At 39.8% G+C, this 20,380-nt stretch overlaps 1 protein-coding gene across 3 annotated transcripts in view; it reads right to left on the bottom strand.

Moving 5' to 3' along the window:
• Window positions 1-20,380, bottom strand: part of AGAP1 (ArfGAP with GTPase domain, ankyrin repeat and PH domain 1) — a 402,330-nt gene that overhangs the window by 257,879 nt on the left and 124,071 nt on the right. For all 3 annotated transcript variants that reach the window (XM_075710335.1, XM_075710334.1, XM_075710333.1), the window contains exons 2-3: window positions 15,615-15,673; window positions 6,132-6,219 (exon numbers count right to left, since the gene is read on the bottom strand). In XM_075710335.1, the coding sequence (XP_075566450.1) occupies window positions 6,132-6,219; window positions 15,615-15,673 (147 nt within the window). The remainder of the gene's footprint in view (window positions 1-6,131; window positions 6,220-15,614; window positions 15,674-20,380) is intronic.

Here is a 20,380-nt window from a genome sequence, read left to right on the forward strand (position 1 = left end):
CTCACCAAGAACAGAACACGCATTAGTCTGGGACAGAGCCTCTCCTTTTACTCATAAAAGATAATATTTGGTTGTTTAGTAAATATGGCCTCCAGATTCCTACACATTTGACAAAAAAAAAAAAAAAAACCTAGATAAAAATAGCTAATGGCTTCTGTGAATACATTTGCAACCTTAAGAACCTTTAATTGTTCACAGAAGAACTACATTTTTAGCCTGCACATGAAACATGGGAAGAAGGGGACAAGAATCACTATCTTACAGAAGGAAAAGGTTGTCCAATTCTGCTGTAGCTCCCATGTTCCAGTCAACCTGAAACACCTAACTGTGATCTCCATCCTACTGTTCAATCTCCCAGCACATCCAAGTATAAAGATCATCAAAACATGGTATTCCTTTCCTGTCTTGCTTGTCTGAACACTTAATTTAGCATAATGCAAGCAAAGAAGAATCATAGTTTTCTTTTTTTCAGGAGAACAAGCTCCATTCTTGGTTTCATGTCAGAGTCCAGCAACTGAAGCATTAGAACTTTTGCATGAATGAAGCCACCTGGAAGGTTATCTAGGCTAATGGATTATGCTTGAACTTTTTGTATATGTATTTTGTAACAGTCTATGGCCAGACAAAAATCTTATGAGGGGATGCTGAACAAAAGCACCTGAAATTTTGAAGTAGTCTTTCTCAATCCTCCTTGCATAATTACACTCTGCTGAAGTAGCACGATACAGAAATAGTTACGAGACAGAAATTGAAAAACATGGACATGCATCCCCCAATATGAAATTTCTACATGTTTTGGTAACAGGCTAGCAACTTACTCTCACAGTAATCTCATTACATTCCTTATTCTTTAAAGGGAAGGCTGAAAGTGACACTTTGTTAGTATTTAAGTAATAAACATTGTGCTAGGACCATGCCTGTTACTCAAGCGATACACTGTTCATTGTAGGTACTGAAAAAGTTAATCAGTGGAGGCTGCCATAGTATAAAAGTATTTTTAGGTCAAGTTTGGAAAGAAAGCAAGTGATCACAGCTTTCTGGAAAGCACAGGAAAGCTTTACTCTGTAGTGCTTACTGGGGGAACATATTTATTGTAGCCCTTAACACAAGAGGCCTCTAACTGAAATTAAGTGGCACTTGAAATTTGACGCATCTTACCCTTCAGGGACAGACTAAGGGGCTCCAGTGCAGTGGTACTCTGCTGGGCTTGTAGCTCACCTGGGATGCAGCGGACGCAGTACTACAAAACCTAAGTGCTAAACAAACTGCTGTGCCTCACTCACACTACAGCGAGGTGACAGTCACAATACACAAACTGGAATAAAACACCCAAGGCAATCGCTTTCAACCCGTTCTACCAATGAGAAAAAGGACAAAAACAGGCTACAATTACAAAAAGGAAATAGGAAAGAGGAAAATCAAAGGCAATTGAATAACCTTATATCATATAAGGAATAAAAAAAATCCGTAGATAAAAAAAAATCACAGAGCAGTAAAAAAAGCTACCTATTAGTGACTAACATAACCCTCTGTAAGAGCTTCCAATGCCTTTCTTTTGTACTGTGTACGATGAGAAGCCTAAGGATTATCAACTTAGAAGATGGGAAACAAGACAGTATTGCAAAGATTCACATCCTACATTTTCATTTATATTATATTCATTACCTCCTCCACACATAGATACATGAAATCTCCACCAACTGCAACAGCTGCTTGCTCCCTCAAGTCAGGCTGCTGCAGTGCTTTTACGCTGTTGTGGTTTAACCCCAGTTGGCAACCAAGCACCACACAGCCGCTCCGTCACCCTCCCCCACCAGTGGAATGGGGGGGGGGCAGAATTGGGGGGAAAAAAAAAAAGTAAAACCCATGGGTTGAGATAAAGGCAGTTTAATAGGACAGTAGAGGAAGATAAAATAATGATACTGATAAAAGAATATACAAAGCAAGTGATGCACAATGCAATTGCTCACCACCTGCTGACTGATGCCCAGCCAGTCCCTGAGCAGCGATCATTGCCCCCTGGCCAACTCCCCCAGTTTATATACTGAGCATGATGTCATATGGTATGGAATAGCCCTTTGGCCAGTTTGGGCCAGCTGTCCTGGCTGTGTCCCCTCCCAGCTTCTTGTGCACCTGGCAGAGTATGAGAAGTCAAAAAGTCCTTGACTAGTGTAAGCAGTACTTAGCAACAACTAAAACATCAGTGTGTTATCAACATTCTTCTCCTACTAAATCCAAAACACAGCACTATGCCAGCTACTAGGAAGAAAATTAACTCTAGCCCAGCCAAAACCAGGACATATGCTTTTGAGAGCAAAAAAAATTGTTTTACTCTACCTAAGGGGGGCTGGGGGGGGGGGGAATTCTTAGATATACCCAAACATTTAGTTATTAACCTACTTTAAACATCTGTCCCTCATTTGAATGCCAAAGTAGAGCAGATTGCCACTAGATAATCATCAATTTTCCAAAAACTAGCATCAAAAGAGGTAATTACCAATTTTAGGAAAGAAGTTACACTTTAAATTACTTTAAAGCCACTCTTCTAAGCATACATTACACTGGAGACCTGCACCCTTAAAACTTCTTCAAAAGTTACCAAAGATAAAGCCAAACCAGTTGCTACACCTACTGCACTGGCTTTCTCCCTCCAGTTGTACTACAACCACAGGTGCCGCTACCTTAATTCTGTTTCCTCAGCAGGGAACCTGCTTCCTTCTTAACTCTCACTTCAACTATTCCGCATCTTCAAATTTAAAGCAATTTTGTTAACATGACCTCAGCTTCCCTCTTGGTTTTCTTAAACAGAAGAGATACTGGACAGATCTAGCAGTTCACGTTCACATCAGTTGTCTGTTCTAGCATCTCACTTCAGCAGTGGGACGGGAGAGAAAAAAAACCCTCTTTTTTTTTTTCCTCATCCCAGCTGAGACACCTTAGACCACAATTTATCTGGGTTTTTTGTTTTGTTTTTTAAATTAGGCTCACTGGAAAAAGATACTGACATAATCATGACATGAATTAGGGTATTCACAGACATACCAGAGATGTGCAAAAGCCTTTAAGTCAAGTTTCACGCCTCCATGGCTTTTTGGAAACAAAAAGCCCAAACAGTAGCAGGACACTCCTGACACTCACTATTCCTGTAAACTTCAATTCACCTTGATCTGCAAAGTACTTAGTCTCAAATTCCATGCACACCACGTTTGATTTTGTTTCTACAGGTAGAATTAAATTTTAGACAGGTGAAGAAAGATACGAGGTTGCATGCATCTTACTTGTTATTTCAGCTATGTAAAAAACCCAGCACACTGTTTAGTAGTTTTTCTTCCTATCACTTGGAAGGTTCTTAGAAGATCACAAATCACTAAAATACCCTACACTTCCCATGCCTTCCCTGTTGTACCATTACAGAAAAAAAATTGCAAGTCCCAGACTACTGAAATTCCCACCTGTTACAAGGTAATACATAATTTCTTTTCTTACATCAAAACACATCTGATTTAAAAATGTGTCACAAAGGAGTATAGATAGCTATGTGCTTGTTAACTATGCAAAGGAAAAATCTGAAAAATTTTCTTCCCAAGACAAACTTATTCTTTGAGAAAACAAAGGTTTTCATGTTACAATCACACTAGAGACTAAAATTAATTCTGAACAGAAATAAAAGTTGGGCCAGACAGTGAGAGAAAATTGCTTTAGACTTTAATGTGATATGATTCCTCCTCTTGGTGGGGAGGTGGTGTCAGGCAGCAAGAGAAACATCTCATCTTCAAGAAAAGAGCTGAAGGAAACATGAAACCATCTTTATATACTTAAGATTCACTTACTGGAATGCTGAAGCTACCTTAAAGGCATAGAGGAGATCTGGCACCTGTCTAATTGAGGGCAGGTTTCATCGTAATTGTAGCAATTTAGAAGGCAAAGGATAGCAGAAAGAGCAGTCCCTGGTCATAATCACCACTTTCACATGAAGTATGCATCCATCATCTTACCAATTAGATACTAATTATACAATGCCTGATAAATTTTGCTGTAAGCAAGCCATTCGAAGTCGGTAAACTTATTTTTTTCTTAAGTAGCAAAGCATCTGATACCTTAACACCTGATACACATACTACTCTTTACTTAATTTAACAATGTAGCATATTTACAATACCTCAGAAAAGGAAAAGAGGAAGATCCACATTGGTCTCCAACATAAAGGCTTACACTTAGCTTAGATTTATCAAAAGCTATGTTTCCACGCAGAATGTAAAAAATCAAAAGTCCTGCACTGCAATGCAACAGAACCATCTGCATTGCTGCTGTATTTTCTATAGAATTGCAGCATATGCACTTAGCTTGGATGAGAAAGAAATAAAACACTAACAAATCACTACTATAGATGTTTACTAAGGATATATAGGTTGATTTTCCTTTAAGACTAACTTGATTAGAAATCTTGACCCAATCCCTTACAAGGTGAATTAGAGCTCTTAATTGTTCCAGTTTTTCTACTGTTAATGAAATGGAATGGTGTCATTAGTGAGGCTTGTCAGCTACACTTATGTGCAAAGAAATGATTTGACACTGCTTTTGTAATCTAATCCTTTCAGGAAGAACAGTCAGAATGTCACTCAAGCACTGTAAATAAAAATCCCTGAAGACAAAGAGGACAGATGGCAACACTCTCAAGGAACACCATCTAAAATATTCATAGTTTAGGACAGGACTGTTAACCCTGTGAATAATCAATACAGTTGAATCTGCAAGAAAAAGAAAAAAAAAAACCAAAATATTTTCTGTTCATGAAATGAGGTAAGGCATCTGTAGGGATACTCATTTTTGCAGAAGACTTGTATTCAGTGGATCTACTTACTACATAACCATTTCTCACTATCAGAATCCAAAAGCAGCACACATAAATGTGATCTACATGCAGTTTTGTTGCAAGGCTCCATTATCACCCCATCAGTCCTAGCTACAAAGCAGCAAAAACATTTAAGACAAGCCTACAGACTGGAAGAGACTTCAGTGTTACTGCAATTACACAAGAAAAAGCCTTGTCCATCCCTCCCTTTCCCTCTCCTCCCATTTTAACTACAACTCAAGACTGTTAAAATGTCAAGTACTATGCTTAATAGCTTCCTTCAGTAAGAGTTAATTTGAAACAAATGTTATCATAGATGCATGAAGCTACAAACTATTGCTGAAAAGACAACTACAGCAAGAGACAAAAACAGTGAGATGTACTAAAGACTTGAAATCAAAAGGAAACAAATCAGAATGATACACAAAACAAGGGGAAAACACTATAGTACAGAAACTGCTGTCTGTCTCTTCAAAACAAGAGCTGCCATGAAGACAATGTATAGTTACCTGCATCCATATCTGCAAAGAATGGAACAGCCAGTAAGGAAAAGAAGGAACCAGAAATTCAGTGTCTCAGAGTTGGATTTAAAAGTTCATAAGGAAAATAAGTTAAAAAAAAAAAAAATCAAAAAAGTATTTAGTGTGAGATACACCTCTATAAGGTACTATGATATTTTTTATTTCAAGCTATAAACTTGGATTAATATTAAACACTACAACATTTTTTCACGTATAAATTAATTTTCTATAGCATAAGAACATTAAAAAAAAAAAAAACCACAAAACCAAAAAACCCCAAAACTTCAAGACCAAAGATTTAATATATTAAACAAGGAACAAGTTACATCTTTAAGTTTAGGCTTGTGAAGTTTATTTATTCTCCCAACATCACAAACCAAAGGGCCTGATTCTGCAGAAATCCAGTACTAGATACAATAATTATGGCTTTCAACAGCCAAATTGAATGCAGCAGCACTACTGAGAGCAGTTAACTCTTCTCAATACAGGACTAGAAGTTTCCCATATGGACACATACTGGATGCTGAAGTATTTAAGGATGCCAAATAGTTATGAAAAAGCTACAATTATACTCATCGTATATACTTATCTCAGTCTGGAGAATGTTAAAGGAAAAAAATCTCCATGAACATTGAAATAGCTAATCAGATTCTTTACCGATTCATTTCTGCATGATTAAAAATGAATAAAGATGCAGTTTGTGCGGGGCGGGCGGGTGGGGGGGGAACGACACCAGTGAAATTTGCATATGCACATACCTTCAGGTGATTCCTCTTGGACATATGTGCCAGTCAGATACCGGTGCACAAGTGCAGACTTGCCACTTGCTAGGTTACCCACAATCCCCTGGGGAAAAAAAAAGAAAAAAATTCAACTGTAATTAATCCCTGTAAAAAGCAGTACATCCAAGCAAAACCTTAATGCAGAAATAACTTCTCTGCACTTGAGGAGAAAGCCCACACAATAGAAACACCCCCAAATATGCCAACAGATAAAGTAGGTGCCGAAAAGCTAAGGCTACAGCAGAGCATATACATGACAAAACATATAAACCAAAAATCACTCTATGTTAGTAGCACTCCTTTATTTAGCTTGCCACTAATGCTAAATGGAAACATCAGCCAATACACAGACTTCAGGGAAGAAGCCTGAAGCTCAGAGCAAGCTTGTCACCTCTTTACTGAAAAATATAAACACATCACTGAATTCTCATACTGGAAAATATCTCTGTAGGCTATCCACCACGTGATTCACGCTGACTCACTACTGAAGCACACACATGATATGTATGGCTATAGACAGATAGATCTTGGCATGTCCACTATGACTTGTTGAAGTCCGTTACTTTACCAAGAAGTTTGTAACTCAAACCATCCATGCCCAAACATCTGCATTGGGAACATCTGACAAACAGAAATACTCAATCTTAAAGCATATGTGATTCTTCTGTTAAGCTGGTTAGCTAGTATTTGTTTTTAAAAACCAGGCAGAAGTAATAGAATGTAGCCCAACACCAGAACAGTTTTCTTCCCAGAGGTGCTCAAATGCCAAAGACTTCAAGATTTGCTTTTTTTCCTTCTTGCTTTAAAAAGGGTGTGAGGAAGTTACGAAGCCTGCCTGCATTACTCCTACAATACCAAACAAGCCATCCCTTTCAAGCCAAAGCCTTGTGTTGCTGGCCAATACAAGCCCTGCTGATTTGTCCACAGGCCTGACCATCAACCAGAAGTGGACTGACAGATGCAGCAGGGAAGGTCCAAGCCTGGCTGCCTACCCTGCTCTGCACAGGAGGCTTTGGAGAACATACCTCTCTCTTTTTCTTTTTTTTTTTTCTTTTCCTTGCTCAATTGTCATCTGCTTATTCAGATCTCCCTGTTGAGGACACTGTGCTTACTCAGTTGCTGGGGGAGGAAATGGGAACTTATTTCATCCTTTAAAACAAACCTAAGCCTACTCTGTACGTACATGTTTATCTTTGCCCAGGTGGCCAAGAAGGCCAACAGCATCCTGGCTTGTATCAGGAATGCTGTGGCCAGCAGGAGCAGGGAGGTGATTGTCCCCCTGTACTCAGCACTGGTGAGGCCGCACCTGGAATACTGCGTCCAGTTTTGGGTCTCTCAGTACAGGAAAGACATTGAGGTGCTGGAGCGTGTCCAGAGAAGGGCAACAAAGCTGCTGAAGGTCTAGAACACAAGTCCTATGAGGAGCAGCTGAGAAAACTGGGATTGTTTAGCCTGCGGAAGAGGAGGCTGAAGGGAGACCTTATTGCTCTCTACAACTACCTGAAAGGAGGTTGTAGTGAGGTGGGTGTTGGTCTCTTCTCCCAAGTAACTAGTGATAGGACAAGAGGAAATGGGCTCAAGCTGTGCCAGGGGAGGTTTAGATTGGATATTGGGAAAAATGTCTTCATGGAAAGTGTAGCCAAGCATTGGAACAGGCTGCGCAGAGAGGTGGTGGAGTCACCATCCCTGGAAGTGTTTAAAAAATGGGTAGATGTGGCACTCTGGGACATGGTTTAGTGGGCATGGTGGTATTGGGTTGATGGTTGGACTGATGATCCTAGAGGTCCTTTCCAACCTTAATGATTCCTAGTTTTTACTTTCATGATAAATAATCTATCCACCAAGCCAGGAAACATGAAATTGCAACTCTACCCTTAATCGGTTTAGTTGTGGACTTGGTAATGTTAGGTTAATGGTTGGACTGGATGATCTTAAAGGTCTTTTCCAACCTAAACAATTCTATTCTATTCTATCTTGACCCTAACCAAAAGGTTCAGAACATAAGATCTCTGGAGAAAGGACGAACTCTGCTAATCTGCCCAAGTCTGCCAAATTGAAAGAGAAAGCATGAACAGGTTACACATTAATGTACATTCTCTACTCCATTTTCTTAATCCTAACTGATAAGAAACTATCCTCCTTATAAAAAATTGCTTAAAGCAGAGTGGTGCCACCTTAAACTAATCCAATGACAGTTCTGGAGCCTGAGGGCAGATGAACCAATTATTTATTCTTTCAACCCAGAACGACTTTCAATTAAGACAAGGGTAACTACTGCAAAGGATGCCCACTTTATCTCTACAGCTAGTGTGCAAGAACAGCTCAGATAAAGCAGCAACTTAGGGCAGAGAGTAAACAGAAGGCAGCGTCGCATCACCCTTCAGCCCCTATGACAGCATAAGCTTTAAGTGTGATGAACATTGTGGGCTACAGTGGAGGGAAAAAAAAACAACAAGAACTCCAAAAGAGATTTCAAAAGTAATGACAAACAAGAATAAACCATGACCTAACTTGGTGGTGTGAGGGGCAGAAAAGGCAGGGAAAAGCACAGACACCAGATCCCACGCTGGCCTAATGCTCCAGGAAGCTTTACCCTTGACTTGTTCAGGTTAGCAGGAACAAACTTTAACAAACATGAAACAGTTTGTAGTTTAAAAAAAAAGAAAACAAAAGAGAAATATAAAATAAGAAACCCACTATAAGCATAGCTGCTGTCGAAGAGCAGTCCCACAAAAATAAGAAGGAAGCCACAGCCCAAGCGGTTGGACAACACACATCTGTTTATTGGGCTTTGAGCTGACTTTGAAGAGCGTTTAAACCAGCATACCATACTGGAAGCTTTTAATCTAACTTACAGCTAAGAGAAATTACAGGCCATGCTAGTACATTCCAAGATGTCTATATCCAAAAGGAAGTGCAAGTTACGTGACAGAGGCAAACGCCACCTCTGTGGCTGACTAACCTTGTGTTCTCAGACCCCACTTCCATGGGACAATGCCCTCTCAAAACACACTGTAGAGCTTCAGTCAGGTCTGGCCGAGACAAAACCATTTTTCAGACCTGTTTTGCCCTTCAAGACTAGTAAGCTTCACTTGGAACCCAGAAAAAAAAAAGTTACAGAAGATATCTTCTTAACAAGATGTATGTTTGCAACTTCACAGAAAAGAAAAAGCAACCGATAACCTCTCTAAGGAGAAGGGTAACTTCTGCAGGTGCCTGACATCATCTACTTGACAAACCTCATCACAGGATGCTAAACACCAACAAGAAAAGGATGCACCTGATACCTCAGGCCTCCTAAACGATTAGCATGCTCCACATGCCCTGCTTTGCTGTTGCCTCCAAGATGCCCACACTTACTGGCTGAAAGCAAAGGTTTTGAAAAAGAGTCTAGAAAGAAGGTCTCTTGGTTTGAGCAACTAACCATTTTGGGTACACAGATCATTTAAGTCCTCTGGGCAATCTACTGAAAAAAACTACAACATGAGGTCACTACAACTTCCATGTTTTGCCAACATGAGAGAGACAACAGCTGTGAGCAAGTGGTGTGGGCACACGTGTCGTGGGACTGCACTGGGTTTAGTTTCCTGCACATTCCGGCTCGACATCTTTCACAAGCACAAGCTTGTGAAAGCACAAGCTATTAGGAGAAATGAAACTGCTCTCTCTCTCCAGCACTCACATGTTCAAAATTTTTCTTTCATCTCACAGATGCATTTGGGAAAGTATATGGTGCGTCACTGAAAATTAAGTGACAAGACCTAAAGAAAACTTAACGCAGAAATGATGTGCTGTATTCAAAAGAGAACATGAGTAGTGGACAGCAAGCAAAGCCCTAAGATTCTGTACGGCACAAGAACACACACAATACTGATTAGCTGATTTTTTTTATTACATTGATCCCCAATTCCCCCATTCAACGTATAGGGAAGGTAGTCAGAAGGGGGAAAAAACAGTTTGGGACTTCCACCTGCACATACAAAGAACAAAAAGTAACACAATACCGCACTGACATCCAAATCTTGGATCTCCATTCTGAATGCTTGACTTCACCACAACTTCATTTCAGCTTTCTCCAATGTTCAACCAGATATCAAGTGAGAGGTTAAGAGGAAGAAAATGCCATCTCTAACATATGTCCCTTAACCCCCAAACATCAAGCAACCTCTTAAGTGAGTAACTTTTCCCTCCATTATATGCCAATAAACCACAGAAAGCTTGTCTACTCATACCTTTCCCTAATTAAGCAAAATGTTCAAATACCCCTCCATATTTTTCAGACAAAAAAACCCACGATGCCTGAGGAAACCCTGTGAATAGCAGCTTGGCCTTTGCACCCCTCCTCTTCTCACCGCAGAATTAATACCCTCTTCCTTTCCATACAAAGCCTCCTGGTGAGAGGTTACTTCCCACACCTTTTTCCCTTCGCATTTCTCACTGTTCGGGATTCATGACCACTCAAATAGTTAAGTTTTACTGTGTGAAAACTTATTTAACTTTTTTTTATTAAAGCGGCCAAGACACAATATTCCAGATTTTAACAGATTTCCAATTTTTAAAAACAGATTAACTAAACTGCTTGTTAGTTGGCTGTTTTCTTCAGCACATAGCTCATCAGTAGGCTGTATTTACTACAACAGCAGGTTCACCCCAGAGCAGAAGCTGAACACCACATTCCTAAGGCAAGCATTCCTCTCTCCTTCTTCCCCACCAGCTCTACATTATGACAGTCTGAGCCAAAAATGGCAAGCAAACCAAAAATCTGTAAATCAGTAAATTAGATTTACCTCTGCAGATAAATAGCCAGGCTAAGGCCCTTTCTGAGAACGACAATTTCTGAAAAATTGGGAAGCAAGCAAGCAAGCTTCACATGGGTTTGCCAGGAAAATACTGACAGAGGAGAGTGTTTTATGTTTTCATTTTAGAAGCAGTAGCTCTAGACCTTTACAAACAACATACCGAAGCTGTTTCTGACCTACCTTGCAGCGAACCAGTGTAGCACCAATACATCCACAAAAACCCCTCCACTAGATCAGGGCATATAATCAGTTATGCAAACACCTTCGCAGCAGATACTGAAACCTTCACTTAAAGTGACTAGTCCTGCATGTATGTACATTAATGCTATATTATACCACTGCCAAAAACATAACCAGTCAGAGGGCAAAACTGCCAGGAACAACAGAAAAGCATCAGCTTGGGCTCCAGTGAGAGTGAACATGCTATGTCCTTTGTCCATGGTTGGGATGTGTTACAGTATTTAGTCAGAGACCCCAAATATTTGAAAGATGTAGTGATTTGAGAATACAATTTTATATGTATATTTTTCCCAAGTATCCCAGAGACCACATAGCATATGTAATTTTACTGCACTTCAGGTTCTCCAGTACGTTCCTCCTTATAGGCACCCAGAAAGACAAAGGTGCCTGGCCAGAAGAGCATTATTAAATGTGATGCTACAAACAGATGCAGAAAGCAGTGATCGGGAAGAGCAAGGTGTATATTTCAATTAAGAAACCACTTCACTAACTCATGTAGTAAAACTAGACTCTCCTTCCCTTAAGATATTTTATTAAAAACCATGCACAGTCCTCAAAGAAAGGCAGTGTATTTCCTCCCTCTTTCTCCTTTTATTCATTTCCATAAGTTGTCTCAAGATTGAGACCAAAAAGTGTTGGTGTTTTAAAGATCACGCAGGACTGATTGTCTTGATCGGAATATTCAACTGTTTCTAAAGAGAGAAGCTCTTGGATTTATATTTTAAATCAGTTGCAAACTACCCACCGAACTGACAAAAGTTCTTTAGGAGCTTAAATGGTGAACAAAAGTGAACCTGAAAAAAGCATTAACAGAGCTAGTTTTGGGTTGGAGTACTAATAGTAACTTCTCAAAAATCACATGAACCCAAAGCAAGTTTCCTCAAACCTTACTATAAAAATCTACATTTGCAGCACAGCTTTATTTTTTTCCCTAGACAACTACTTCAGAAAGCATTCAGGACACATCTACCTCCTCCTCCTCTTCTCATCTGGCAAGAGAGAGGCTTCCTTAAGATGTCACCTCAGTGCCTGCATTTGAAGAGACAAGGCAGCCATCTCTTTTCTACCAGATATGAAACAAGGACATGAAATTAAAATCTAGCAGAATTGGCATTTTGTTGTTCAGTGCAGTGCTTGGCATTACTGCTCTGGGTCTCCGCACACTATTAACCTTTGAAAACTAGGAGCAATGAACATTACACTGGAAAAAATCTGACTTCTATATACAATTTCTCTCTTAATCAGGATTAATATTTGTTTCAAGGATGATCCCCCACAGTATGACAGATATGCCAGTATGTTTTCACAGTAGTCATATTCCTGTCTCCCATATTTTATATACAATCTGAGACATTTCTATTTATTTATGAATACATATAAAATGTACAAAGTTATGACAAGCATATTACTGAATAAAAATACCACCCTAACCCAGTTCAGAAACAAGAAAATTCAGCTAACAAGGCTACAATGCAAAGCTCTGTCAGTTATGAACTGTGCAACACTGAATCATTTATTTGCATGTGCCAGACATGCTGCAAAATAAATCCAAACCACTATGCCCACATCCTACTAAAGCCTGTTTGCAAAAATGCATAAATGTATTGACAGCATTTGGCACTTTAAAGCTATCCAGCACAGAAGCCTGACTGCGCTTTCCATATTTTTTTTGAAAAAACTAAATTATTTTGTCCAAAAAGATCTTATATTTATTCTGCCTAACACATCCTTATTTTACATTTGGATAAACGGGATCCAGGAATACCACCATCGCTCAGGAAAGGGACTGGTCTCACCCAGCTGGCCTAGCGCACTCTTGACCATAATAGAAGCATCAATATCCATAAGTAAAACTCTGTGGTAGTATTTGATCAGCAGAAACAAATATCCTTCTGAGAACTGGAAAGACATCAAGCCCAATGTGTATTGCTAGAAAAGGAGGCAGAGGGAAAGACTGGTATTGTTTCCTTAAAAGTGTGTTGAAAGATACATCCATCAACTTTTCTTTATTGCAACCCTATGTGCTTTCTCTGCTCTCCCACAGTCCATTTCTATTCCCCTTAAACTTCTGCAGAGCCTAATGATACAACAACAGCCACTATTTAAAAAATAAAAATAAAAAAAAAAAATCAAACCACCACCTCAATTTAAGGACCTAAGGATCTCGCAGCCTCTATAGAGAAGACAATCTCTCCCAGTGAGCTACTAGCCATCTTCCGCTGCAGAGTACAGCCTGCTCAAGCAGCTAAAGCTGGGGCTCCTTCATAACCTTGCAACATTAAGCCTCATCTCCCCATCTGCACTGCTGCACTGTACAGCAACAGGAGCAAATACTCCACGCTTCTCATGCTTCTGACATCCCCAACACGGCCACAAGATAAAGCAACACACCCACAGTTATCCTTAGTGGTGAATGTAATGATAGCGCTGTGGCAGAAGAGGCAGGTTTGGCTTTTAACACGGCCCTTTCCTTCCTCAGCCATAACTGACAGATGACGATGAGGCTGGAAGCAGGTGAACGACACAGAGACGAGTCCCTACACCAACTCCTTCCCAAGGGCAGATGTATAGGAAAGGCAGAGAAGATTTCAGATGGAGCTCCTAATTTGGCCTTCCTACTGAGCACAAGTTCACAGACACAGCTGGTGCTGCTAGCTTCAATAATTTGCAGTGGTATAATCAAATTATTGTTTTTGTAATGGTAAGAGTTCTGCTTTTATCTAGGATTATACAAACTGAAGCTGTGGACGGTTCATGCATGCGACCACTTAAAATCAATTCTCTACAGCAGCCACACAGCAGAAGTTTTTTTTCCTACCACTGGTTCAGATAACACGGGGGGCAAGATACCTATTCACATAATGCAGCCATGGTATCACAGAAATGCGTGTACCCTGAGATCATGACCTAATGCTCGGCAATTGTGTTCTGTATTACAACACATAATAATTGCACCTTTGGTCTCACCTGCAAGCCCTAAGTTTATTGGTGGGTGTTGTGAATTAGCAGTGCTAAGAGAAAGGGAAGGGATGAAAAAGGAAACCCTCTGTAGATCCTCCCCAGCGTAAGCTAGCTAATACCACAGGGGACTGGACTCATATCCAACCTTCCAGTCCTAAATTCTTAGCATTTTATTCTACAAGGTATTTGGGGAGATACTTGTCTTCCAAATTACACCATCAGTTAAATTGAATCTGGAGACCCTCTGCAGGCCCTTCTTGTATTATATAGTTACATCCACCAACTACCACATTTCTCTTCCACTTACCTTGTGCACTGCTGAAATCAAAACAGAAGCATAATCAAAACAGAAACATAACTGTAGTCATCAGGAAGCTGCTTCAATTAAAACACCATTTTGCGTAAGTGCATGTGTCACACTAAGTTTGACATGCTTTCTCTCACCTCCATAAACACTATTATTAACTCAGATTAGGAAAAAGACTTTTACCACATGAGAAGTGGGCTAGTGAAACATGGCTCCAGCTGCCCATTCTTAAATTCAGATGCTTCTACCCAATTCACTTTGCCACACGGCAAACAGGTGTTTGGATCGAAGCAGCTCATCCAGTTACAGCTGGACAACAGGAGCTGAGCACAGACCAAAGGTATTGCCAAGTTCTGTATCCTGGGTACCACAGTCATTTTGCAGGGTTTGAGAAACTGATTGTGTTTAATTAAATCTGGACTTCCATGTGGTAAACATGACAGCAATCTGGCCTCAACAACTCTGTACTGCTGGCATGACAAGCTGCTGGTTTGATATCTACTACAAAGAGGTTTCAGCCCTCACCTCCAGCCTCCATGTTCATAATGCTTAAAAGGGCAAATCTGGGAAATTCCCCCAATCTGTCTGTGTCATTTTTGCCTTTTCTTCCACCTACATGGAAAATGGCTCAGCCAAGGGAAAAGTTATTGTAAGCAGCTATTAAATCACTGTTCATTCTTATAGTAAAATGTAGTTTTTGATTCACTATATGAACCTTCAAAATTTTTTTTTTCATTATAAATTCAGTTAAATTCTTTTAAGAGAGGGAGAAAAGACATTTGGTCCTTGAATAAATTGTGAAAAATTATTACAGTGAGATAAAAGGACCTTTACATATCACCTGCTAACTTCCACTTCCCCCTCTTACAGAAGCGTTAAGGCTTCCCTACTGAGAAGACCACCCGAGGAAGCTGGTTCATGTAGCCAAACAAGTCAAAACAGCAATAAAATACAAACAGATCTTTGAAGCATAATTATAAAAACAGAAGATACATAAACTTCATAAAGATAGTTGTGTTGAAGAAAAATACTACTTAAAATTGCTTTCTATATTTTTTCCCCAACAGTAGATTTAATGAAGCTTAGAAGATTTTCACTTGTGTGTAACATTTTTAGGATGTTTTTCAGAGACGGAAGTAAATATAAACTCACCACTTTCAGTTCTGGTACAGATCGGCTTAGTGTCCATTCCTGGCTATTTACAAAGGCATCTGTAAAAATGGACAACATTCACAAAATCAGCACAATGACATTTAATGGTCTGCTGCACAGAATTTCATGCTAAGGCTTTGGGTACATGAGACCAAAAGTCTCACTCAATCTTACAAGACTGACAGTTGAATGTGAAAAACACCGGGGGTTTGGATAAATTATACAAAAATTCAAGAATACCAGAAGTTACCATGCTGCAAAATGGATGAGCTCTCTGTAGCAAGTCTAACTCTATCATCTCCACTGGCATTAGCAAGCTCAAACTAACTCCAGTCCTTCAAGGTTGTGAAAAGACTCTTCCAGTCTGTACATAGCTAAACTGCTTCCCATCCACCACAATACATTTCTTCCCTACAAGAAAAGCCTTGGACTGCTCATCATGCTAAATGTCAACAACTGTGGTTGCCATCAGCAGTAACTTCTCCACCTAGGTAAACGAGAACATTTGCCTGTTCTAAAAACACACTATTTTTTACTGCACATCATACTTCATGTCAACAACTGCAACTACCAGTGTCAGTGGTAACAATGCCTGCCCAGGTAAGGGAGAATATCTGTTTATTCTAGAAACATGCTATTTTTCAGAGGCACAATCTGGACAGAAACAAATCACAGAGCCATTTACTATAAAATTAAATAAAAACTACTGGGGGAAGGAGGGAGTTGATTCTTGGAAAACTGGCAAGTTAGTTAAGTTCATCATTGCTCCCAATAGAAATTATGTCCTTAGGACTGCATCAGGGTCCAACCTCACTGACAATTCCACACACAGAAAGAAAAATAAGGCTCCATTTTTCTACCTCCACAAATATTTATCATTTTATTCCTTCTGTAAAGGTCTCATCAACTGAAAGCAAACAGCTAATCACGTTTCCATTACAAATCCAAACGGTGTTACTCCAAATCCTGATTTAACCAACTCCAAACCCATGCAAACCAGATGAATAACTGCATGTCACATGCACGCAGGAATGCTCCTACCAAGCAGATGAGGTGCAACTCCACAGTAATCAAACACCACTGAACTGAAGTAGTCCCAGTGTTACAGAGTCAATTCCCAGCATTACAGGAAATAACAGCTGAAAAGTTATGCCTGACCACATTGTCTGTAAGCAAGCAAAGGTTTTGCAAATCATTGTTTCCCCTCTGATACACCATTCAGGAGAGGAAGAAGGGTATTTAGTTATATCTCTTGATCCAGAGAATAAAAAAGTTGGAGGCAAGTTCCCACCCCAGACAGTATCCTCACTAACTTAAGAAATTGTCAGCTGTAAGCAAGTTTTCCCACTGCCTAACTAAAAACAATCGCAAAGCAAACTTGTATTTTGTATTGTATCTCTACTCCCCACTAAATATACTACTTTTGCTCAATATTACAAAGATGTATTAGCCATGAATTTGGAAGCTCTCTCCATCTTTATTTATCACATCGCTTTACATTTCAGCTACAAATAGAAGCTTGTGTGTACTAGAGGAACAGGTGTATTTACATGAAAACACTTTGAAAAAATAAGTATTTTGATATATTACAATCTTGAGCTGCCTTCCACTCACTCACTGGAGGAGAAGGAAAACCAAAGGCTCAGATTAAGATGCTCTGAAGACCTGAGTTAACCTTTTGGTATTCCAGCTCCAAGAGAAGACATTATAGTCATTAGGCTTCTGTTGTATTATCTGAAGAAGTCCAATCTGATCAAAAGCTGAAGTCCCAGGTTTATGTCTGTATTGGATGGGGCTGTACACCAGTTAGAACAAGTGTCTTGTGTCAGCCAGGCCTGACCATGAAGCAGCACACAAATCATTTTCCCACAACCCAATGCTTGTCAATTCTGGTTCACCTAGTAAAGGTTGAGGAAAGCAAATACTGCTTGTAAGTATTTTTATTTTTTCCTCCATGATCATATCAGCGTTTCTTACCATAGAAGAAAACTGAAGGATTACTAAATATGCTTAGGAAAAGCAAACTAAGCATTTTAGAGCTCAACATTACGATTTCAATTAACCAGTAACAATTACTTGAAACACTATGAAATAGTGAAAATGAACAGCACCTTCTAGTTACCACCTCATCCTGAGCTCAGAAAGAGCTATTTATGCTGAAGTAGCAGGCAAGCATTTGCCAAACATCATCACAGTCTCAGACCAAAGGCTCCAAGCCAAGAAAGGAAAGATGAGGACAGAGAGGATGGCAAAGGATGACCTGTGCCTTGAGAGTCCAGGTGAAGAGAAAAAAAAAGCATGTCTTAAGGGCAGTTGCAGCCCTCTTCTCCAAAAACATTCCTCCTTTTTAAGTAATTCAGCACAGCTGGGATACATATTATTTACTGCATTGCTTAGAAACTACCACATCAGCGTATAAAAAGGCTGCACCAGGTCAGTCTGAAGATTCAGCTATGGCAGTAACCTTTTACTACAGCAGAGACCAGTAGATGATACTTTGTAAAAAACAGGAGACACTTGCAGAAGAATATATTTTTCCTGTGGACCAACAGCAATTGGGTTCAATGACTTTGTGAGTCAAAGGTGTCCCTCCATTTAAACAGGCAGGGACACAGGATTCACACAGGGTAGAGATACCTGACCTGAGCAGTCACTGCTGTGTTTTCTTGTTTCCAGCCAGAAGACAATCTGGAAACCAGTAACACATGAAAATGCAAGTCTCAGACCAGAGGAGTCAGGAAGATCTTTCTGCAGTATGCCTAGACGAAAATAACTTGAGATGCAGACAAAGCACCAGCAATTTTAATTCAGGAACACTGCATACGAGACCTGCTCTAAGTGCGTTACAATTAAGGCACTCAAAAGGGATGACAACTTGGTCTAGATGTTTTCCTGCCTTCCTGTGGGAAGGATGATTTTCCCTTACAGTGAGCAATGGAAGGTAGTGGATCACAACAGTGTGGATATGAGTGCCCAAACTGAGCTGACAAGCAGTGCCTTGGGCTTGGACTCCTTGTCTGCTGTAGAGGGCAGAGTCAAATATACAGCCACCCTTGTGACGGCCTCATTCCAGGTCCCAGAGCTCCTCCAACAGTCCCTGGAAAGTCTGTAGAGCAATAAAACTGCAGGAATCAAAATGCCTCCAGAAACCTGCAATAGCCTTTAGCATAATAGAAATCCTTCCCTAACTTGTCCTGACAGTTAACTACTGATTCTCATGGTTTTGCTTTGAACTATTGTTCATTTGGGAAGCAGTGGAAAAGGAGAAGAAATTGCCATACAGCCAACCATGACAGGAAAGAACTGACCGTAATGAGAAGCCAACAAACCAAAGAGTTCCTTTCCACACAAACCTATTCCTTCAGGGCATAAGGTACAGATTTCTTAAGTGGTGTTTCTGTAACTTAATTATTTTGTTCATCACTTATGGAAGAGTAATAAAGATTCACAATTATTTGAAATGCATGAAAACTTGCAAGTGTTGATTGAAATTATATCATTGCATGTTTAACCATCACTCCCTGCCCAGTAAAGATATCAACTAATTTGCACTTACAGATTTGATGCTTTGGATTACCACTTTTTTTTTCTTCTCTAAATAGAACTACTAGTCAGCCTGTAATTACACCGATAGCCTCCATATCGCAGCAACTTTACATCACAGCTAACAAGTAAAATCCACATTCTACCATGCAAAAACTTGGATATCAGAACAAGAAATACTACTCCAGTTAAGCCTGATTCCATGAAACCATTTTAACTATGTATTCATTACACTTAACTGCATGACAGACCTAAGTTACCCTGCATTCCTCTTCATAACCCCAAGTACCATTTATATTCCATAGCTCTGTTCCAAAACACTTTTCCTGACAATTCCAGAACTACACATTTCTACAGTTTGATGATATGTTTATGTAGCATGATTTGAACACATCTGCTTCTCCCTTCCCCATACCTGTGCATGCATTATTCCTTTCTTCACTACTATCTGCAAAAGATGGATAAACGGATAAAAATTAAACTTGCCGTTCTCTCTGTAAGACTCAGCAGCAGGAAGAACTAGCCAGGGCCGTACAACGTGAGGAGGTTTCAGCCAATCTCCAGATTCTCAGGTGTCAAAAGAAAACCATCAGTCTCAGGCAAGTATTATGCCTGACTGGAGGGGGTGTATGTGTGTGAAACAAAATGTGAGAACTCTCTATTAATGTCAACAAGCTTCAATAAAAAAAGCAGCATTGGATTTTATCACCACAGAAGATTAAAAAAAAAGATAAGTGAGCAGATCACCGCTACCGACTTGGAGAACTGCAAAAAATCTACCTTTTAAGCCAAGGGGTAGACTCACAACGGTAACAAGAATATCAGAACCCCTGTCACTTCTTTTTTTTTTTTTTTTTTTTTAAAATAACCTTAAATATTATTTTGCAAGATCTGTACATTCCAAAAGCAAAAATCAGGTAGGAGAGGCAATGAAAAGTAAATTTCCAAAAAGCCAAGAGGCAAAAGAAGACAAAGCAGAAAGATGGCAGTTGGCGAGAGGAAGAGTGATCCAGCCTAAGGGCGTGGATTTATTCACCCTGCTTGGTCCTTCCTTAATTGAACTGCATCAAGAACCCACATAATGACCTTCCAAAACAAACTGTCTCAGACATCCAGTACCCTCAATACAGGAAATACATGCATTTTAACTCTGATCAGCTATAGGGTAAAAGACATGTAAAAACACTAACTTGACAAGGCGATGGACTTCTTGACACAGCTAC

The sequence above is a fragment of the Pelecanus crispus genome, chromosome 5 (genome assembly GCF_030463565.1).
Source record: "Pelecanus crispus isolate bPelCri1 chromosome 5, bPelCri1.pri, whole genome shotgun sequence".
NCBI classification, from domain to species: Eukaryota; Metazoa; Chordata; class Aves; order Pelecaniformes; family Pelecanidae; genus Pelecanus; species Pelecanus crispus.